General features: G+C 40.3%; 2 protein-coding genes across 3 annotated transcripts in view; both read left to right on the top strand.

Moving 5' to 3' along the window:
- Window positions 1-6,040: 6,040 nt before the first annotated feature.
- On the top strand, window positions 6,041-9,550 carry LOC135477646 (beta-1,3-galactosyltransferase 5-like). Its single transcript, XM_064757820.1, has one exon. It carries the CDS (start codon window positions 6,049-6,051, stop codon window positions 7,099-7,101), a length of 1,053 nt encoding a protein of 350 aa, XP_064613890.1. The 5' UTR covers window positions 6,041-6,048; the 3' UTR covers window positions 7,102-9,550.
- A 9,043-nt stretch (window positions 9,551-18,593) lies between these two features.
- The window catches only part of LOC135477534 (mediator of RNA polymerase II transcription subunit 24-like), a 35,907-nt gene continuing 31,284 nt past the window's right edge, over window positions 18,594-23,216 (top strand). For both annotated transcript variants that reach the window (XM_064757674.1, XM_064757675.1), the window contains exons 1-4: window positions 18,594-18,740; window positions 20,176-20,382; window positions 21,835-21,917; window positions 23,038-23,150. In XM_064757674.1, the coding sequence (XP_064613744.1) occupies window positions 20,217-20,382; window positions 21,835-21,917; window positions 23,038-23,150 (362 nt within the window). In that variant the 5' untranslated portion in view covers window positions 18,594-18,740; window positions 20,176-20,216. The remainder of the gene's footprint in view (window positions 18,741-20,175; window positions 20,383-21,834; window positions 21,918-23,037; window positions 23,151-23,216) is intronic.

Below are 23,216 nucleotides of genomic sequence, written 5' to 3' on the forward strand. Positions count from 1 at the left end.
ATAATTTATTTACTTGATTGGTGTTTTATGCCGTACTCACAAAATGTCTTAACCATGGATCTGAGGCAGTACACTTAACTAGTGGGTTTAGTAAATTGGTTTGCTGATCTCCCACCTGTTTGAAAAAGTCTGAACACAATAGAAAAAAAGAAGAAATAAATCTATTTATTTATTTGATTGGTGTTTCACGCCGTACTCAAGAATATTTCATTTATGACACGGCAGCCAGCATTATGGTTGGAGGAAACCGGACAGAGCCTGGCGGAAACCCAAGACCATCCGCAGGTTGCTGCTAGACCTTCCCACGTTCGGGCGGAGAGGAAGCCAGCATGAGCTGGACTTGAACTCACAACGACCGCATTGGTCAGAGGCTCCTGGTCCATTACACTGCGCTTGCGCGCTAACCAACTGAGCCACGGAGGGCCCCCGAAGAAGTAAAGGACTGATTTAAATTCCCACGGTAGCACCTATTGTGTGGCCAGATGTATTTGGTCACACTAAGTGCATCCAGAGTTCAATTAATTATCAGTCAGAATTGTGTAACTGTTTTATAGTGAAAAATATGTCTGACAAATGTCTAAATACTCAACAAAAGGGAAATCCCATGCACATTTGCTGACAATCCTGTCTTTAATCCTCTCAGTAATTTTTTAATTTATTATTAATCGTTTTCCCTTTGTCTGTTTTTTTCAAATGTCGGCCAAGGATGTCCCCAAATCACATCAGGACATGCTACATGTAATAAACCCGTTGCAGTTGCGGTGGCAGTTTATCAGGGCGTTCAAAAATTACTAATGAAATGAATCTCCACAGCGTGAAGTTTGTGGACATTTATGTTCCTTAGCTTTTCGCCTGTTGATTTAGAGAAACCTTGACAAATTTGACAAATGCAGGTAACTGCATCAAGTTCTTAAATGGAGCACCCACTGGCATTGGTTTTTGGCCATCTTTCGCTGAACAAAATTTTGCCAAATCTAATGTTCAAACAATCTCTGACTACTGTTGGGTATGTGCAAACGAACAAAAAGTCAACATTTTCTCCGTAACTTAGTGACTAGTGATGATGTTACATAAAAAATTATTGCTAAAAGTACTGCACGTACCGTTTACTTCTTCCACTTCTTGTACACATAAATTGTTCCTGTCCCAATCAAAGTTAGACGCTTGTAGACTTCTTGTCTTTATTCTTGAGGCTCTTCTTCCATGCCTGACACCCGAAAGGCACAAAAACCATCTTTATCATAATAAAATATGCCTTAAGCTACTGTGGCAAGCAGGAAGTCTAAGAGTATTTCTGTATGTGTGAAGAGGTCTTTACTACAAATATCCAACGTACATTTTCTTTTAAAGGTTGTAGTCTGACAGCAACCTGCGGATGGTCGTGGGTTTCCCCCGGGCTCTACCCCGTTTCCTCCCACCATAATGCTGGCCTCCGTCGCATAAGTGAAATATTCTTGAGTACGGCGTAAAGCACCAATCAAATAAATAAATAAATTTTAAATGTTGCAAGTCCAAGTCCAAATTAAAGGAAGTCCATTATGATAAAGCTCAAGAGTCTTAAACAATATACTGAGGACAATATACTGAGGACAATATACTGAGGACAATATACTGAGAACAATATACTGAGGACAATATACTGAGGACAATATACTGAGGACAATATACTGCAATAGAAATCAATGCTCCAACAATTAAAGTGCGTTGTGCCTTTCATTAAAATATAATAGACACTGAATTTCCAAGAGATGAGATAATTTACTGATTGAAAGATACTTCAAATCAAGTCGGTTGGGGAGTTTGTAATTCTTAACTACGTTTAGTTCCGGTATTACAAATGTTGATCCTGTAAGACCCTGCACATTTTAGATCCGTCGGTATATATTTTTAGATGATCACTGTAGTATTTGTCAATATGTTTTAAGGGCTTTGACTTGATATTAACTGGAAGATCACGTATTTTAGAGATGTCAACTCAACGGAGGCAGTAGGTACATCTGTATGTTAGAATGGGACAGGCGCGAAACACCGTTGACAAGAAATCACGAAACCTTTCTGTCTCGATTGTTATCACACCTGCTCGTATTGGACACATACCTTTCCTAATCCCAGTCCATTAAACGGCTAGAATTCCGTATGAATATCACTTTTGAAGGAATTGTCCAAAATCCATCGTTTACCCCGGCTCTCCGCCATTTATAGCCCCTTCGGCTCGCCTTCTGGAGCCGCAGGAGATTCAAGAACTAGCGTGCAAGCGCGTCATACTTGACACTGACACCAATCTGGTTTGTACTCCAGTATTACAAATCCACAGCAGAATTTACCACGGAACTGACAGCGAAAAAAGAATTGTAAGGAAAACTGGTATCGTAAGATAATCATAAAAAGTTTGTGAATGGTACAATTTATTCATTTGATTGGTGTTTTATGAACTCACAGCGACCGCATTGGTGAGAGGCGCCTGGGCCATTACACTGCGCTTGCGCGCTAACCAACTGAGCCACGGAGACCCCGGAAGAAATAAAGGACTGATTTAAATTCCCACGGTAGCACCTATTGTGTAGCCAGATGTATGTGGTCACACTAAGTGCATCCAGAGTTCAATTAATTATCAGTCAGAATTGTGTAACTATTTTATAGTGAAAAGTATGTCTGACAAATGTCTAAATACTCAACAAAAGGGAAATCCCATGCACATATGCTGACAATCCTGTCTTTAATCCTCTCAGTAATTTTTAATTATTATTAATTGTTTTCTCTTTGTCTTTTTTTTTCTCAAATGTTAGCGGGATTACTTTTGAAAAGTTCCAAGGCCGTTTCCACAAAGCCATTTCTGACTGAAGTCAAAAACTGAAATACGATCATAAAACTTGTTTCGGCTTCAGAACTTAAAATTTTGCCACCCTCATCACAATTAGCTAAAAACAAATCTGACCAAATTTCTACTTGCAGAACCAAAAACTAAGCATTGTGAAGAGGTTTTAAACTTTTACTTAAGTCAGAGATGGCTTTGTGAAATCAACCCAAAATCATCTATTATAAGATTTTATTTATTTATTTTTTATTTTTTTAATTTTTTTTTTTTGTCTTATCTGATGTTGTGCATGTTATTACAACTGATTCTCCAAAGTTTTTCGTAGATTCTTGGATTTATTTAACTGTATACGTCTTCACTGTACCGGCTTGTCCAGTGAGGCAAATATTCTGGCCGTCCAGACAAATTTGGACAGCCTCTCGCTGCATCCTGCTACTAGCTGTCATTAACAGCTGCTTGGTGTTTGTGTCAAGTATGACTCGTATGCACGCCAGTTCGTGAATCTCCGTCGGCTCCCGAAGGCGAACCGAAGAGGCTATAAATGGCGGAGCGCCGGGGTGAGTAATACTGGGCAGCCGTATGAGATATACAGTGATATAATCCGTATGTCTTTTATGTGAACACAAGTGTGTAACTTTATCCCACTACTTTGCATTTCGCGCCATATGTTTGGTCAGGGGCTCTACACCGTCCTCCTCATGGGATGTCCGTTCCGCTGGTGAATGTACTTCCGGTCCCCTCGTGGATGTAGACTGACGAGCACTGTTGCCAGGGGTAAACGATGGCGTGGATAGAGTTTGGACATTTCCTTCAAACGTGACATTCATGCCGAATTCGAGCCGTTTAATGATCTGGAATTGGGAAAGGTATGTGTCCAGTGCGAACAGGTGTGATAACAATCGAGAAACAACGGTTTTCTTTATTGCCGTGTCGTGATTTCTTGTCAACTGTGTTTTACATGTGCCCATATTTATTAGTATCAGTCAGACATAAGGGAGATAACCTCGCGTGCCTGTGACCGAATGCAATGTACATATACAAATATTGCAAATTAATGGAATTTGAAGTTGACGTTGCTATTACATGGTGACGTGACATCAATACATGTTCATTGAAGAACCAGCTGTTTACAGTGAGCATCTCGGGGTCTCCGTGGCCGAGATAGTTAGCCCAATGACCCAGTCCAGCTCATACTGGCTTCCTCTCCAGTCGTATGGGGAAGGTCATTTGGCAACCTGCGGATGGTCGTGACAGTCAGCCGCACCCTGCCCAGTTTCTCCCACTGGGTAAAATATTCTACCTCCATGGTCCTACCATATAATACTGGCGTGCGTCATGTAAGTGAAATATTATTGAGTAGAGTGTAAACATGTAGGCCTACCAATCAAAAAAATAAATAAATAAATAAATAGGCCTAAGCATCGGAGAATCGTTTTTTTTTCATTTAAAAAAAAGGGACATACCTAGTCTTTCGACCTTCCTAAAGACAGCAATATTGGATTTTCATGCACACTGTATTCTCATAAGATTGCTACATTTCACCATTCAACTCAGTGTATCAGTATTGTAAATTAATGCACACCAGGAATGGCCCATGAAACAATGTATATGAAGCCATTAACATAAGCAATATAACGTCATGTCACTGAAGCTTTTCTTAGTTCTTTTGCTTTTGTTTTTTGAAATGTTTGAAGATGGAAGGTGGGACGGAGGGAGGGAGGGGAGAGGGGCGGTATTTCAGACATTCAGATTCTGCTTTAGGTTTAGACAGGTCAGAGGTCAGTATTTGAACGTATCACCTGACCTAAATGTTAGGCAATTTGACAAACTGCTCAATGAGATGAGCTACCAGTGTTCTCTGAATGTCTTGTTCTTTAATAGAGAAAAAAGACATTTGAGAATAATTTTGCATGGTGGGTTTTCGACACCATTTCTTGGTATACATGTATATTGTCTTTGTATAATAATGATCTATATGAAGATGTAATGCATGTTTATTAAATATGTTTCTACTAGAATTTTGTCTTTTCAGCTTAGTTGGTTAGCGCGCTAGCGCAGCGTAATGACCTAGGAGCCTCTCACTAATGCAGTCACTATGAGTTCAAGTCCAGGTCATGCTGGCTTCCTCTTCCTCTTTTCTGCCAATATAGGGCTACAGCTTTATCCTGTGTTACATTGTAAATGTATTTACATTTTGTGTGTTTATCCTAATTAAAATTTATTTATTTACTTTCCTATGTATCTGTCGGCTTCATAATAACTATATCATTTTGATGGACGGTATTCTAAATTCATACCTACATGTGTATGCGGTGACAAAAGCATGTTTATCGGCCTTCTGAATAGCCTTTGGTCTATATGCTGTTGTACATAATATAAATACATAAGTGATTTATTGATTTATTGGATTGGTATTTTTGACTGTACTGAAGAATATTTCACTAATACGACTTATGTGGTGGGAGAAAACCCACGACCGTCCACAGGTTCGTAAGTGGTTTAAACGTTGGCTATCTACTAGTTTTTAGTTCAGTTAAACTTCAGAGGTTTTTTTTGTACTGTTTCCTGTGTGTGTGGTTTTTTTTTTATGGATGGAAAAATGTATAAAACCAGCCTGATCACCGTCTAGTGATTTTAAGTGCCATACCGTACATGGGAAGGTCTGTCAGCAACCTGCGGATGGTCATGGGTTTCTCCCAGTCTGTGCCCGGTTTCCTCCCACCATAATGCTTGCCGCCGTCTTATAAGTGAAATATTCTTGAGTACGGCGTAAAACACCAATCAAATAAATTAAATAAATAAAGTGCCATATTACATGTATACTCAGATTAATGATCCTTTTGTCAATATTTATATGCTCAGTTTAAAAACGTATACAGGAGTAACTAATCGTGAATAAATGATAAATCTGGACTCTAGTCCTTTAAGATATGCTGAGCGTTAAGTAAAGACCTCCTGCAAGGTGCGGGAAGGTAGTTGTACGTGATATATAGATTTAGCGGTAAACAAGTTCTAACGGTTGGAAACGACACACCTCCCAAGGTTGGATGTCGTTTAAAAAGTTTTGATAGAAAAATTACTTTATATAGTGACTCAAACTATCTGGGTATAGAACCTTAGTTCAGTTGTGTTTGGTATTCATTGTTGGTATACTCATCTCATCTATGACTTGATATGCATTTGTTTTCCACCGCTAATTTTTACTTTATTTTTTTTTTTAAGGTGAAGTCACCATGGTTTCCTCTTTCATCAGGCGAGTGTTCCAGTTTTCTTACACGAACACACGACGACCAAAGAGGAAAGTCCTGGCTGTAACGGCTTTGCTTCTGACTGGTCTGTGGCTTCTGTGGAACATGTTACCCCAAAACTGTGAACGGGTGGTACCCGATCTTCTTCCAGTGTCGCAAAGCGTAGTAAATATTTCCAAGTTCATTATCCCTGCGAAGGAAATCTGTTCAAAAACCAACCCGTTCCTCTTGATCTTTGTTGCATCCGCAGTGAATCACGTGGAAGAAAGGAGTGCGATACGGGCCACATGGGGTAGCATCAGTCGCACTCAGGTCTGGGCAGATGGGACGCCGCTGACAGACATCGTCAAGGTCATCTTTGTCTTTGGCGTTAATCACGACAGTGGGAGCCAGGACGTCGTCACGCAGGAAAGCCAAAAATATGGCGATGTGGTGCAAGCAGAGTTCAGGGATACTTACAGGAATCTTACCATAAAGACTACTGCGGCCATCAAGTGGGTCAGCACATATTGTTCTTCGGCTAAGTTTGTGCTCAAAGCTGACGATGACGTGTTCTTGCACATTCCAAATTGGGTAGCAGCCTTAAAAACGATTCATGACGATCGTTTTTTTCTGGGCTATCGTATGTGTGAGAATAAAGTCTATCGCAGTGGCTCAAACGGGATCAGTGAATCTGTGTACCCTTATGACGTTTTCCCAGTCCACAATTCGGGACCATTTTATGCATTTCCAGCCAGAATGGCTGGGGAATTATTAGTGTTAGCGGAACATATGCCTTATTTCGTAATAGAAGATGCTTTTTTTACAGGTGTATTAAGGCAGATATTGAAAGCCAAGATTCCGGACAAAGGAGAGTTGTTTTGCTTCTCACTGACTTGGTGCAATTTTGCACTAGGGGACAAAGCTGGTGCTATGGGTGTGACGCATAGCAATATGTATGAACTGTGGGGACACTTTCAGGGCAAAAAATCCAGATTTGACGAGATTTTCTTGAATTTAAAACTATCACTGGAGCACTTCTTCTTTAACAAAATGTGATGAAAGAGATTGAGCCGCTCTTTAGCATGGAGAGTAAAACCAGAGCAGCGTCGAGAGTGTGACCAACTGTCACACCTAGCCGGTGCAGTACTGCCTGTGGTCAATTTACCATAGTTAAAGTTTTGTTCTAACTGTTTATACAAATGCACAAATACTAGCAAACTACTTGCCCTCTAGCACCATAACTGAAAGGACCTATGAAACCACTGGTTTTTATTTCTGAAAATAGGCTACTAGTATAGGATTTGCCCTATTACTTGTATACATCCACATGTTGGGTAAAAGTACAAAAAAGGCTTCTCATCTTTCATCTTGGCGTGGCAAAATGGCTTTCAACTATGGTTTTCCTAAGGTCAGTCTGGAAATTAACTAGCCTGCTCCGGTGTGGTGACGTCTGAATAGTGATAGTAGTAGATATCAACACAATTTATTCTGGGGGAGCGCCCGAGTAGGGGGCACCAAGCACACTGCATAAAGTAATGGGGTTAAGAATTGTAAAATATGTAGAATTTTATGATGTAACTTTTTTTCATTATTTTTAATACCATACAGTTTGTTTTACAGTACACTTTCATGTTTCCTTTTAAGCAGAATTAGTTTTAAAACATGCTGCAGTGTTACTTGCCAGTACATCAGACTTCGCTGGTCTGGAATGGCTTAAAATGTAGTACATGTATTCGTCATGACATTTAGTAAACCATTCCACATGTAAATAATAAACCCTTGAGCTGTGGATTTGTCAATGAAAGTATATATATATATTCACAATATGCGATTGTGTCAATATGATAACAAGTGAGAAAGAATGAATGAATCAATCAATGCTTGTGTTTTAACGTCATACTTAACAAGTTTCCAGTCGCACAATGACGAAGTCATTAGGTGTGCATATTGTCTTCTTTTGGCAAGGCGACTCTATGGTGCCACTGAAGTCAGATTACCATGACATCATGCCAGTTAGCCACCTTGCTTTAACCTCTCAGCGCTGAGCGCCAAGGAAGGCAGCATCAAGTAACATTTTTAAAATCTTAGTATGACCCAACCGGGGTTTGATCCCTGGTCTTCTGACTTCGAGACAGATGTGAGATTTTTAGCACGTTATAATTGTTACAAATGTTACTTTAGGTGCCAAATAAATCCAGTACTAATCTTTCCAATCTTTCCGAACAAACCTCCAAAGTTTTTAGATCAATAGACCTCTCCGATATGTTGATGTATTCACTGATGATGGCTGGCATTTGTTTTCGGAACATTAAAAATTGTAAACGTAGTATTAAGGTCTTAACTGTTTTTGTGAACTCTAACAAACAAGCTGCCCCAATCTGGCATGGTAGCGCAGTGGGTCAAGGAACCCAAAGCTGTGAGTTCGAGTCTCACGAGTCCCACTTTTCACTGGTCTTCAGATAGTCATATATTTTAGTGTCAGAGATTCAATGTAGATCTCTTCCAATCAGACAAAAAAGTGCAATTTAGTCATGAGCGAAATCTTTAGTGAGGTCATACAAAGCGATTTATAGGTTTGAAATGTACATGTATATGTATTAGATTCCATTAATACTCAAAGAAAGTGGATTAAATACAACAAGCAATCATTTATTGCGTCTGATAATGTATGAATTCTTGCATGGTACAAAAAAAAAATTGAGGTGCATGATCACTTAATTATAGTAAAAAAACTCTCAAAGTTTCTAAGGTGTACCTGATGTACATCATTCATTTTGTTTTACTTTGAAAGTTTCTGAGGTGTACTTGAGGTACATCTCCTAAGTGTTGATTTTTTCAAAGTTGCTGCGGTTTATTTCAGGTGCATTATCTCAATATTAAAAAATTGCTCTAAGTTTCTGAGGTATATGGATATGACTGGGGTATACTTGATGTACAATACACCTCGGATAATACAGATGGGGTGTGCAGTACCTCATCTATGCCTCACACTAAGGTGTCTGTCAATTCTGTAAGCCATTTTCGAATCACACATCTCTTTTTTTTTTTACAATAAGTACCGGTAGTTATTTATTGCTTCTGTTTGTTGTTAAAACAGTAAAGTAGGTTAAGACTTTTATGCTGTTAACCCTCAAGTTTTTCTCTTTTCGGACAATCAACGTTGACAGCGGCGACTGGGACAGACCACTTTTAATCACTGCTACAACGAGCAAGACTTGTGCACAGATCTCAAGCAACGCCACGGTGATGATATTAAAATTGACATCAGAAAACACAAAAACTGTGTCTCAACCTTTGCTTCAAATAATGCATTTTCTTTATTTGACGTACAGTGTATATGCACCACATGACTCTAACCAACAGGAGAAATAATTTTATGGCTGCTACAGCGAACAAGACTAATTGTGCACAGATCTCAAGCAACGCCGAGGTCACTGGGGACACTGTGATGATATTAGAAATGACATTAGGAAACACAAAAACTGTGTCTCAACCTTTGCTTCAAATAATGCATTTTCTTTATTTGACGTACAGTGTATATGCACCACATGACTCTAACCAACAGGAGCAAGACTAATTGTGCACAGATCTCAAGCAACGCCGAGGTCACTGGGGACACTGTGATGATATTAGAAATGACATTAGGAAACACAAAAACTGTGTCTCAACCTTTGCTTCAAATAATGCATTTTCTTTATTTGACGTACAGTGTATATGCACCACATGACTCTAACCAACAGGAGAAATAATTTTATGGCTGCTACAGCGAGCAAGACTAATTGTGCACAGATCTCAAGCAACGCCGAGGTCACTGGGGACACTGTGATGATATTAGAAATGACATTAGGAAACACAAAAACTGTATCTCAACCTTTGCTTCAAATAATGCATTTTCTTTATTTGACGTACAGTGTATATGCACCACATGACTCTAACCAACAGGAGAAATAATTTTATGGCTGCTACAACGAGCAAGACTAATTGTGCACAGATCTCAAGCAACGCCGAGGTCACAGGGGACACTGTGATGATATTAGAAATGACATTAGGAAACACAAAAACTGTGTCTCAACCTTTGCTTCTAATAATGCATTCTCTTTATTTGACGTACAGTGTAACCAACAGGTGAAATAATTTTATGGCTGAAGGCTTATTAAATAGCTCTGCTCCAGGACATCAGTCTTGAGGCTAAGCCTAAGCAAGCCTACGTGAATCTGGAACTAATATAATCTGTTATATTACTCCCAGCTTGAATAGAGTTGAAATAGAGTTATGGCCGTGTATGTGTGCGGCTTGGGCTCCAACAGTCAAGCTTTCTGTGGTTGACAGTGATATACAGCGAGCGTAGACAGCGACAAGGGTGGGGTGGGGGGGGGGGGAGATTTGGGGTGCTGACTTGAATATGGGACCAATATAACCTGTTAAATTATTCCTAGCTTGAATAGAGGTGAAATCAGGTTACGGCCATGTACATCTGTCGCTCGGGCTCCAACAGTCAAGCTTGTCTATTGTTGGCATTTATGTACAGCGAACGTAGATAGCGACGCATGCGCTGTAAGGAGTACTGGGGCTGACTTGAATAGAGGTATTCAATAGAGGTATAACCTTATCACATACCCGTGCCACCTTACATATGTATGTATGTATACATGTACATGTACTAATTTCACGTAACCGCATGGAATATGTCACTAATACACAAATTGTTGGGTTTCTGTATTATGTTGAACTCATTTGCTTACATTTTACAGGTTTTTACAGCTGCTATAATAAGTTTGTGTACTGGCTGTTCTATATTATATGCAAGTAGCTATAGCTAAATCATTATATATCTGTTCGACACCCTGAAATCCTCTTCTTTCTAACTAATGGGTATACTTGCTATTCAACTTGCCCTTTACTCCTTTCTGCGCTCGCTTTACATCACTGCCACCACCGGGCAAGGTTGAGCTTTGGAGGCTGGGAGACGCATGTGGGCTTGTTTAACTAAGTCTCACCACTGCATGGTGTCGCCGCGCGGAACTATTTAACTAGCATTCTGTACAAATATGGTTCGGGTGTTGGTTAGAATGATCTTGTGAATGCTTTAGATGAAGAGAATGCGTGTGTTCATTGTATTATTATAACCGAAGCTAGGGACAGTATTTTATTGCATTCTGATATCATTCTGATACGCATCGACCGACCTCATGAGTGATGGGGCAGGTAGTGGCCCCATCACTCATGAGGTCGGTCGATGCGTTGCATGTGTGTGATAAAAGAAACGGTATAGCCCACAGGAGTGATGACCTTTCGTTAAACTCGATGATCACAAATCTGTTTGAAATCTTCAGACTAAGAATGTACAGCTCAGTTAGTACGACAAAATTTAACCGCTGAAATAAACGTTAGAAATAGACGCTAAAAATAGTCAGTATAATGGGAGTGGGTGGAGCGTCATTTGGTACCTCAGTGGCGGGTAGCACTTTGTCATGGTATCGCCCTGCCCCAAAGACGACTCAGTATATGTACACACATCTGATGAATCATCGTCGTGATATGACTGAAAAATTGCCAAGCACGACGTTAATCTCCATTCATTCATTCATTCATTCATTCATCCATTCATTCATCCACTCAAATTAAACCATTATTTGGTGCGTAATAAATTCGGTGATCGGTGCATTTCCACAGTTTTCAAGATTTAAATGTAGTTTTTGCAAAACTTAATTTGTCCGAACGTGGTGTATCTTCATAAAGAATATCAGATTTATGCAAATTAACCGTTCTTGAGAAAAATACATCTAAATGTTTTTTATCCATGGCAATGTGGTGGCAAAAATTGATCACTCATCTATGCATTTGCATACTGAATGCTGTTCCGCTCATGTCTCTAGTGTCATTTGTAAATGGTATATACGATTGCTTTGGCTTGGATCACGACGTCTCTGACATTACTGTTTCTGCCACGTTTCTAGGACTGTTTGTCACTTCCGATCCTTAAATGTGGCAATTCAGTCTATATCCGATTATTTAATAATTCAAAGTGTGCGTGTACATTTTTGGGGGGGCGGGGGGGGGGGGGATTCTTTTTCGCCCTTCTCCTCCATTTGTTATACCATGATGTTTACAAACATTTGGGGTATTATTTTTTTAGTTGTGCTTTCGTATTTGACTAATTTTGGCCTTGTAACGCAAGCTCCCTTTTATACCTGTGTTCACAACTGATATGAAAATTAACGATGAGTGGATTTAAACTTACACACATTAACACAGAAAAGTTCGTGATGCAGCAATTCGTCTCTGTGTAAGTATTTTTAGTAATAGTAATAACAAATATGAAGAAACTAAGAAAAGAACGCGGCCAAAAAACTTGGGACATTTGGTGAGTAAGGATGGTACTAAGCCTCATCCTGATAATGTTCAAGCCATAAAGGACCTAAACCCACCTACCGACGTTAAACAGCTCAGGGGGGCCTCCGTGGCTCAGTCGGTTAGCGCGCCAGCGCAGCGTAATGACCCAGGAGCCTCTCACCAATGCGGTCGCTGTGAGTTCAAGTCCATCTCATGCTGGCTTCCTCTCCGGCCGTACGTGGGAAGGTCTGGCAGCAACCTGCGTATGGTCGTGGGTTTCCCCCGGGCTGTGCCCGGTTTCCACTCACCATAATGCTGGCCGCCGTCGTATAAGTGAAATATTCTTAGGTAAGGCGTAAAACACCAATCAAATAAATAAATAAATAAACAGGCAGGTAATTGGTATGATAAACTATTTGGGGAAACATGTTCCTCAAATGGTCGAGATAGTAGTTCCGCTTAATGACTTGTTACAAAAACATACAGTATGGTTCTGGTATGAACCTTAGAGTGCGAGCGTTTGAGAAATTAAAGGACATGATTTCTGAGTCTCTGGTCCTAGCTTTTTATGATGTTAATAAGCCGACAACAGTGAGTGCTGGCGCTAGTCAGTACGGCATTGGAGCTGTGTTAATGCGACAACACAGTTGATGGGCTGAAACCCGTCGCTTATTGTTCTCGTGGACTGACCGTCGTCTAATGACGATACGCCCAGATCGAGAAAGTGTGCTTGGCTAGCACTTGGGCATGTTAAAAATTCAACAAGTACATTTGTGGACTCGAACATTTCAGCTTGCTGACCGACCACAAACCACTGGTTCCGTGGATCAATGATCGGAACATTGAGCAAGCTCCAGTTAGATGTCAAAGACTCTTACTTAGACTGATGCGGTATAATGTTAAGACTCAGTATGTATCGGGGAAGAGTCTAGTCATAGCAGACTTATTGTCCAGATCTCCCATTGTTACGGTATTGAAAACAGCAACAGAAAACAGACTCAGTGACTCAATATTACAATGTAAACAATGCTTTATATATAAAATGAGACGTACAGTTTTACAGACAGTTCAACAACATAAAAAAAACATACACATCAGTATTACCGGTCTTTAAAAGTTTCCAGTTCACCTTTGCATCCCAAGGAACGTATTCCAGGAGATCCAACGTAAAGTTTTTTTGTGAAAACGTATGGCATCAAGCATGTATCTAGTAGCTCTCAATTTCACCAGTCAAACGGTAAGGTAAAAAGAGCTGCGCAGACAGCAAAGAACATTGTCCGTTAGAAGGATCAATTCCTTGCATTACTGTCGTTTAGAGATACGCTTATACCTAGTTTAGGCCACAGCCCGAATGAATTGATGTTGTCAAGGAAAGTTTGGACGACTGTTCTTGCCTTGCCCAGTATGTTACAGCCTAAATGGCCTAACAGAGGCGAGATCCAGCATGATGATAGCCGAGCCAAATCTGACCAGGCCTATCATTTCAACAAGAGGCATGGTGCTAGAGACTAGCCTGTGTTAGAGCCCGGAGACAACAGTCGCATGAAACTTGACAACGACAAACAGTAGAGCCCTGCCGGTACTGTTGTTAAAGAGTCGGGATATCCGAAATCCTACATTATACGTGGCGAAAATGTTGGATTGTACCGCCGAAAACCTCCCCAGCTTAACTGAACTTGAACTGCACACTTAAAAGGAAGAGATGTTGTTATATGTCATTGCATTGTGCATGGAACAAAACTAGACTAATCCAGTTGTCACGACAATTTACGTCACTGTACCGCTTGTTGGTAATAAACACTTCTGTGTCACCCCATCGACGAGTACATGTGGTCATGACAAATATGTCAGTCTTTAAATGTTGTGAAACGCAATGACTAGGATGAGTTATATGCTTAGCTGATCATAATCAAATCAGGCAGTCAAAACAACCCATAATGTTAACCATGAACCATACATGAAGAGAACATAGTTGCACTGACTGTATGAGCTTTGGACATCCGATCTGGTACAATATAGATTGGTGTCGGGTACTCTTTGTACATCATCATTTGGTGGGAAAATGGTATGAGATGTATCGATTGTTTGACCGACATTCTCACTTTCTGGCTTATGAACGTCTGGTGGATCCAACCGGTTGTGTACAATTTGAGCTTCTTTCGTTTTGATCAAGTGAAAGCGGTTACGACGGTAATTTGTCTCGTCCTGGGTTGTTACAACATAAGATCTGTGGTTATGTTTTCAAGATATAACAGCTGGTTTCCATGATTTGTCCTGCCGTTGCACCCTAACAGAATGGCCTATACACTCATCTCTGGCAATGGTTTCGTTTTCACATCGTAATACCCTTTAGATCTAACTTTATAGTCAGGCATTTTGTTATATATATCTGAGCGTGGTGGCAACTGAGGTACTAACCTGTGATATAATTGTTGGGACTACGGAACGGAGTTTCCTCCCATTTGGGAGTTCAGAAGGGGAGTGACCCATGTCCAGTGGAGTGGTTCTGTATACTCCACCAGGGCAATACGCAGGTCTGGGCTATCAGATCTAGCCTTTGTGGAAATGCGCTTAACTGTCTGAGCAGGTTTCTCGGCTAGTCCACCTGAGCGGGGGCAATATGGACTAGAGGTTGAATTGCAAAATGTATCAGAATTTTATACTGATCTGATTTCTTCAATCTTACGATCATTTACAGGTAATGCGCTTAGAACAAAGTTACATGAGCTTCTACACCGGCGTTTAGATCAGACCAAATTTCTCTGAGAAATGCAAAATCTGCGAAATCCTGCGAAAAAATATTGCGGGTCATTGTCAGAAATTACCTTAGAGGGTATTCGAGAGTCTTGAGAACATAGTGTTCATTTTGTCAATGACATTTGAACTTCTGGAGTTAGTTAGCTTCTCTACTTCAAAATAACGACTAAGTATTCTTCAGCATTTCATAAGAACAAATCGTTGCCAACAACTTGCCACGGAATCTCCGGAACAGCATGGGAAACAATGGGTTTTCTTGTATCAGAATTACGGCGTTCCAAGCACGTTGGGCAATGGTGGATTAACTCAAACCCTGAAGATAGTTTAGGCCAAAAGACAGAATCACGAGCGCGACTTAAGCATTTTTCAACTCCCATATGCCCACTGTGTAGTGCATTGAATAGATTATGTGTGAGTGATCTCCGTTTCACAAGTCTCATGCCCTTCGTTACAATTCTGTCAGCTAGGGATAGTTGGTCACGAAATGTCCGAAATTCATGGATTTCAGTTGGACGTTCTCTTACGTTTCCAATCCAACCTTTAAGGATTGTGGTCTTCAGTGTAACAAATTGTGGATCAGAATTTGATACTTATTTGATTTCTTCAATCTTACGATCATTTTACAGGTAATGCGCTTAGGGCAAAGTGACATGAGCCTCTACACCGGCGTTTAGATCAGGCCAAGTTTTTTTTTTCTGAGAAATTTACGAAAAACTGTATCGGCCACATTATTTTCTGTCCTTGCAAGGTGTATGATGCTTGTCTGGTACCTCTGAAGCTGTAACATCATAGGCAGTAGTCGGTGCAGTGTAGACTGGTTTCTTTGTAACAAACACGCGGGGTTTGGGGTCACTTTCTACAGAAACCTGTCTTCCGTACACGTATTGATGAAATCATTTACACCCAAACACAATTGCACGCATTTCTTTTTCAATTTGGGCATAAATGATCTCGACTTATATCCAAATGCAACCGTTTGTCCCAGTAACAATACAGCGTATTTAGGCGCATCTGCTTGTAGGGTTAGGGTTTCGCTCGGCCCTGGTGATCGCGATAGCAAGTCTTTGACTTTTTGACAGGCTACACATTGCCATGACATGTAATTTGCCATTTCAAGAACGGTTTCGAGTTCAGCTCGATTTTTGGGGGACTCCATGTCTCCAACTGCATTAAGATTGATTTTCCTTGGGTCTGGTTTGATACCATCGAAGGTAAAGGTGTGATCGAAATATGGAAGTTCTGTTTGACCGACATACAATTTCTCCTCATTAAATCTTATTCCATATTCTCGCTCACGATCCAGCCTTTTTCTTAGATCTGTGTCGTGCTGGTTATGTGTCGACCCGAACACGAGGACGTCATCGACAAGACCGACAACACCATCTAACCATTCAAACGCTTCCTCTGTTTTACTTAGTCTAATCTGGCGAAGTATTTGACATCTGATAACTGCGGAAGTACATCTTCAAGTGTACGCATCGAATGATGTAGTCTCATGATTGCTCGATTTATGTGTTGTGGATCTACACACACACAAAGTTTGCCACTATGTGGCTTTTCGACAGGAACTAAGGAATTTCCGCATTCGGTTGGCTGTTCTAGCTTTGTGAGTATTTCTGCGTTGTCCATTCGATTTAATTCGTCTCGGAGTTTCTCGCGTAGCACCACTGGTACCTTTCGAGGTGGGTGAACTACAGGCGCAACATTGGGATCTAGCTGTATGTTACATTCACCTGGTAAACTGCAAATGCCTGCGAATACATCACTGTATTCATCCAGTAAAGCCGGCCCTGATAGCACAGTTGGTAGAGCGTCCGCTTCGGGAGCGATAGATCTCTGGGTCAATCCTGGGTCGAGTCACACCTAAGACTTCAAAAGAGGAAGTTGTAACTTCCTCGCTGAAGCCTGAAGGGGATAGTGCAACGGTTGGTTGACTCATATAAGTGTAATGGCTCGGGCGGAGCAGCTTACCTGCCTTCGGTAAGGCGTCTCACCGAAGCAGCACTAGATAAAAAAGCGGTGGAAATCCGCCCTGCGACAAGGAGGCATATTACATGCACTCTAAGGATTCCTTCGTGGTCATATGACTGAAAAATTGTTTACTACGACGTTAAACCCCAGGCATTCGCTCGCTCACTCTTCCACTACAGACTTTTGATCTAAGGGCTTGTGTTCATTTGTCGCTGATTTTACGTGCAAATTTGACTCATCTACTGAAAACACCAGTTTAATTAACTCAAATTCAATGCATGATTTTATGTCCAAAATTGGAGGCGATTGTGTGTCCAGGATAAAGAAATCCTGTTGTCCTGTTGTATTCCCTTGTCACTTCATGATAAGCAGCTGTGACCCTTTGTTTTAAGAACATTACCATAACAAGTTTAGAGCTTCCGTGTGGCTGGGCTATTATGAGAGCTTAATTTACTGAACATCTGGTATGGGAAAATGTGGACCTGTGAACCTGTGTGAACTTTGAATTTAACGGGGTATTAGGCCTACATACTAATAATTCAACAAATGTTTCATCATGTTGACAACTGGGGTTGTCAGTACTGTCTATGAAAAAGTCAGAGTCATTTAATTGTAGCCTGGCTGTCTTCCCCATTATGCTGAATATTCATTTCATGCGCAGCTTTTGAACATTACACGGGTGAGAAATGGCTCCATTTTTTGCAGGCATCACACTGGCTACCTTTAATTGGCTGGACAATGGTCACTGGTGGTATGATCGTATCAACATCGTGAACAGACCGTCTTCTGTTTAGAGTTGGAATTGTTCTGTTTATTTGGCCTGTACTGTCTCTGTTTGAAATTTCCTCGTCCACGTCTGTTTGTAGAACGACCGTCACGTCAGGTATTGTTACTCCTGTTATCTGCAGCATGAACGTGGGCCGCAGAGGCTCCCTCAGTGGTAGCGGGCTACTTTATGGTTGTAAACTCCTCTGGAGCGTATTCAAAACTTTGGATAATTTCAATAGCTTTGTCAAAGGTAAATTTCTCCCCCTCATTAATGAGTTTTTCTCTTATAGCTTGTGAACTGATGCCGGACACAAGAAGAATTGCAGGGCTCATGTTGGTTATTTCTCAGAACTTAAAGTGAATATGTATGTATGCCTGATCTACGGAGCCGTAAAAGTAACACTGAAAAAAAAAAATTAGAAGAGAAAATAAATATCAAATTTGCTTTCTTTCACCGTGTAGGCCTAATTTTTTTTCTCTTCCAAAATTTCTTTTTCGCACGATGTCACTTTTATGGCCCCGTAGTTTTAGATCTTGTCTATTTCATATTAAAACGATTATTTATACCGAGTTATATACAAAGGCAATACCTTTCCAAGTTGTAGACGAAGGCAATATTCGGGGGATTTTTGATTGATGTAAGCGACGACCAGTCCCGGCAAGGAGCGCCACGGTCTCAACAAAGAGGTCCCAGCAACGATGTGTACAGAGTGATGGGTACTGTTGTCGTTCTGTCGAAACTGATGTTCTTTTCAAGTTTGCTCCAGGTATAGATGTTGGCTATGGCGTGTGTTTCAGGAATTACACATGGACCAGGCTTGTCGCTGATCGCCACCAAGAGGAACAAGTGAGAAAACAGTGTACCGGTAGGTGTTTGAAATTGAGTGTCTTGCAACAACAACAACACGTCTATCTAAGTCAATTAGGATAGAGGAGTTCTGTTAGTCCGAATTTTCTGACTAGAACTTTAAGCAGGTATTCTGCAAATTCTAGTACGAAAATTGTAACAAGAGTTGTGCTCGTGTTTAATGAATGTTACTTACTTTCACATCACAGGGAGCGTGAGTCGATTATCAGCAATTTCCAAAAATGTGGGAAGGATGCCCTAGAGTTTTGTTTTGTGTCATAGTCTGTGTCATCAAGTTGAAAATTCTGCACACGCTCTTGTCCATTCCAAGATAATGCCATATAATTGTAAAAGATTTAATTAGATAGGTCTGTGGTGTGTGTACTCTATGTGTGGTACGTTATATTTTGATTTATTTATTTATTTGATTGGTGTTTTACGCCGAACTCAGGAATATGTCACTTATACGACGGCGGCCAGCATTACACTGGGAGGAAACTGGGCAGACCTTCCCACGTACAGCCAGACAGGAAGCCAGCATGAACGCTGGACTTGAACTCACAGTGACTCTATGTTTTGATGGGTTGTTTGTTGTGCTTTGTTTAATCAGTCAGGTATAGGTATTCAAATAATCTGATGAATGGCACATCAGGAAACCCTTAAGAAATTTTGGTAGAGTGATGTCAACTAAATGAAGAACCTGCTTTCACAGTGAACATCTGAGAAGGGATCCATAGTAGTTTAATATTCAGCAAAAATCTCTTGTCTTTCACCAATGTGATGTGCCTGTCGTGGAAAAGATCATCAGTAACTTGCCAGTGGTTGGTGGTTTACATTGGTCACTCCAGGTTTCCCCTTATTAAAACTCATTAGATTGATTTGTTGCTTATAGAAGGTTTAACATAGCAGCTGGATTATTGAACATGAAAGAAATGTGCAGATGTGTGAAACTTGTTGTGGATACCTACTTGCAGATATGGCCCAATGTTCAAATTCAGATCCAGAATGTGTCATTTTCTTTAAAGAATAGTACCCTTTTCAGTGCCAAATACAAGCACATTTGCCCAGAATACAGCGTAGTGAGCACACCTTAAGAAGGCCTAAATTGTATGGTGTATTACCCTGATAAACTTAATTGATATGTTGGAAAAATTTACCTGTGTTGACTGTACCATAATTTTTTTTGATGCTGATTTTGATGCTGTGCTAAAATTTAGTATGTATGTAATACTTGTAAAGCATTAATTTCTGTTTACTTAATATCAGAAATTAACTTAGCCCAAAATAACCCATTAAAATGCTGTTTGTCCCTGTTCTTAAAAGTTTCTTTTAAGCTTGTGAAACGATTCATATTGTTGATGTTGTCACTGTTTGTAAAATGGAAATACATTCTATAAATACTTTTTATAACCAGACATAAATTTGCATTTTTGAATTTGTTTTCTGTTTCAAAGAATGTGACTTTGAGTTGAATTGAAGCCGTTGTCGGGTAAAGATGGCAGTCTGCGTGGCATCCGTGAGTCAAAAGGAGCTGGTTGGTGTGGTGAAGTCAGCCCTAGTGAAGGCGTGGCGAGAACGGTGGTCGGACATGCACTGGGGTGTGCAACTACGCCAGATCCTCACTACCTTTCCACAAGCAGGGGAGACAACTGATCTAGCTGGTTAGTTTACACATCTTTGCTACTGTCACGTGGGTATTCAGTTGTCAATAAATGTACAGAGGTATTTCCAGGGCTAATTGAAAAAAGTCTTTGATAAAGCTTGTTTGTAAGTCTTGAAAATTTTACAAATCCAGCTCAGTGTGCAAGTACATTAGATAAGTTTAAGTCATCCTTTAAAAACTGTGTGCTTGTCATAACCAAACCCTAACCAAAATAAAAAGTATGGATGATTTTTTTTTGTCTTTTTCTGGCTCATGAATAAAGAAAATAAAGAAAAAAAGAAATCTTAATGAAAATTTAAACAGTGTTTCCCTTGTTGGAGGTTCGGTTGGGTTTCTTGCGAACTTATTACTAATGGTGGCTGTATGATTGAAATTTCTTAAATTTGACGGCTACCTTTGATGTAAAACTTTGTCCATGAACCATTTTTGCTGAATCTGATAGGCCGGTTGATCTTAAAAAGATCTTTTAAGGTTTGTTTGGAAGGTAGGACAATATCCTAATACTGGGACAATGTTAGCACCAAAAGTAATATGATTGACATCTACATGTATATATTTCTAAAAACCCACTTTTAGGGGCAAAGTGTTTGATGATTTACTGTGTATGTAATGATAGAAAACTACGAAATCCAGTGTGTACTATGCATGTAATGATACTTCATCAACTAGGCCCATACTTGAACATATACCATCCTGGTGTTCTTGAACCTAGTGGCATGGTTTTTGAAACTGTGTTTTTATTGGTTGTCAGTACTTAATTAAGTGAAAGGACTGGATCACTGCAAATGTCCAGCTTTTGACCAATGGGATGGCATGTTTGTATCCAGCTCAGACAGTTTTACACTGCCGGCTCTTGACCAATGGGATGGCATGTTTGTATCCAGCTCTGACAGTTTTCCACTGCCGGCTCTTGACCAATGGGATGGCATGTTTGTATCCAGCTCTGACAGTTTTACACTGCCGGCTCTTGACCAATGGGGTGGCATGTTTGTATCCAGCTCTGACAGTTTTACACTGCCGGCTCTTGACCAATGGGATGGCATGTTTGTATCCAGCTCTGACAGTTTTACACTGCCGGCTCTTGACCAATGAGGTGGCATGTTTGTATCCAGCTTTGACAGTTTTACACTGCCGGCTCTTGACCAATGGGATGGCATGTTTGTATCCAGCTCTGACAGTTTTACACTGCTGGCTCTTGACCAATGGGGTGGCATGTTTGCATCCAGCTCTGACACTTTTTCCACTGCTGCTTTAATCAGAAGATTTGTCCGATACATTGCAGTGGTTTACTCCGAGCACTCAAATTTTCTCCACCAGCAAACCGGATTGCCAGCATATACACTTAAATGAGAACATTCTTAAGTACAACGTTGAAACAATGCTCAAATAAATAAATATTTTTGTCTGGCGCTCTTCGCATTATAAAACACCGCTTCCTGTTTATTTGCAGATGTTCTACTACAGCAGGCACTTGTGGGACCAAATCCTAACAAAATTGTGCTGTCCTTTCTGAGGCATGCAGTCTGCACTCATGTGAGTTACCGTAGTTCTTCTATAATTTCAGACTCTGTAATTATTTGGACACTCAAGAATGTCTCCCACCCTCACACCTAGATGTCTGAACATATATTTATGTTTATGATGTTAGAAATTGCACAACCCAAGCCTCGCATGTAATATTTTGTGTATTGGAATCAGTCTTAAGGTAGTGAAAAAAAAAAAGAAAACTTTTCCCCACAAATCCCAATTCATACAATGTCAAAAATTGTCACCAGTAGATTACCAACTGCATAGTTAAATAATTCAAGATGTTAAGTCATTGATTATTAATAATATTAGTTATTGTAAATACCCACCCGTGATAAAAATCGCTGATTGGCCTTTGCTTGCCATAAAGTAACATTGCTAAGGCACAAAGAGACGTCAGCATGATGTCGAATCTTGAAACTCTACAAGCACTTCGTAAGGATTTTGTCCATTATGATAACAGCCAGGTATGAAGAAGAAAATACTTAGCGGAAAACAGTAATTTTAACAGACTAGCTGATCGTGGAATTTCCCAAATTTCTAAAATGTTAGTGATAGGTGGAGACATTTTTGAGCAGTAGAAGAAATGTGTAATATTCTAGCCCTTGTTTAAGTGCAGTTTTTAGTGGAGTGTTTCATGGAAAGGGTGTCAGAATAACTGTTCATGAAGCAGGCATGTCAGGGTGAAAATCTGAGGTTTGCAAACAGAAAATTTCGGGTAATAATTCAAGAGATACATGGAAAGCTACCATAAAGCGATGAGTATAGTTTTACAGAAAAGGTCAGAAAGATACGGCTGAATTACCCAGCTGTTTTATACATATTTTCTGTCAGTGGTCAGAAATGACGTCATTGATGACCATACGTGGATGCTGAACCAGCTTTTCGCCCCCAGTATGGGCTCTCCCCCATTAAAGCTATTATGTCTTCACAGCAGGCTGCTTATACGTAATTTCCAGACTGACTGCTAGGGCTTGAGGAAAACCATACTTTTAAGCTATATATGCACTCCAACAATAAGGGTGAGAAGCTTATGTGTATTTTATTTTATGTCAGGCCACATCATATACTCGGTAGTAAGAAATAGAAACCAAGCATGTCATGTATCCGTTGTTTGTTTGAACAGGTTATCCGATACAGCGCTGTCTTTGACAGCATTGTCAAGTATGAAGATATCAATAAACATTACTGCGTGGTCGGACTTATTGGGCTGGCCGAGGAATTCTTGGCCTCATTGAGGTAAGTAATGGTTCTCCCAACGCAGTATTTTGCTCTACTGTAAATGACCTAAAGTCCCTCTCATAG

This window comes from Liolophura sinensis, chromosome 11, assembly GCF_032854445.1.
Source record: "Liolophura sinensis isolate JHLJ2023 chromosome 11, CUHK_Ljap_v2, whole genome shotgun sequence".
Taxonomy (NCBI): Eukaryota; Metazoa; Mollusca; class Polyplacophora; order Chitonida; family Chitonidae; genus Liolophura; species Liolophura sinensis.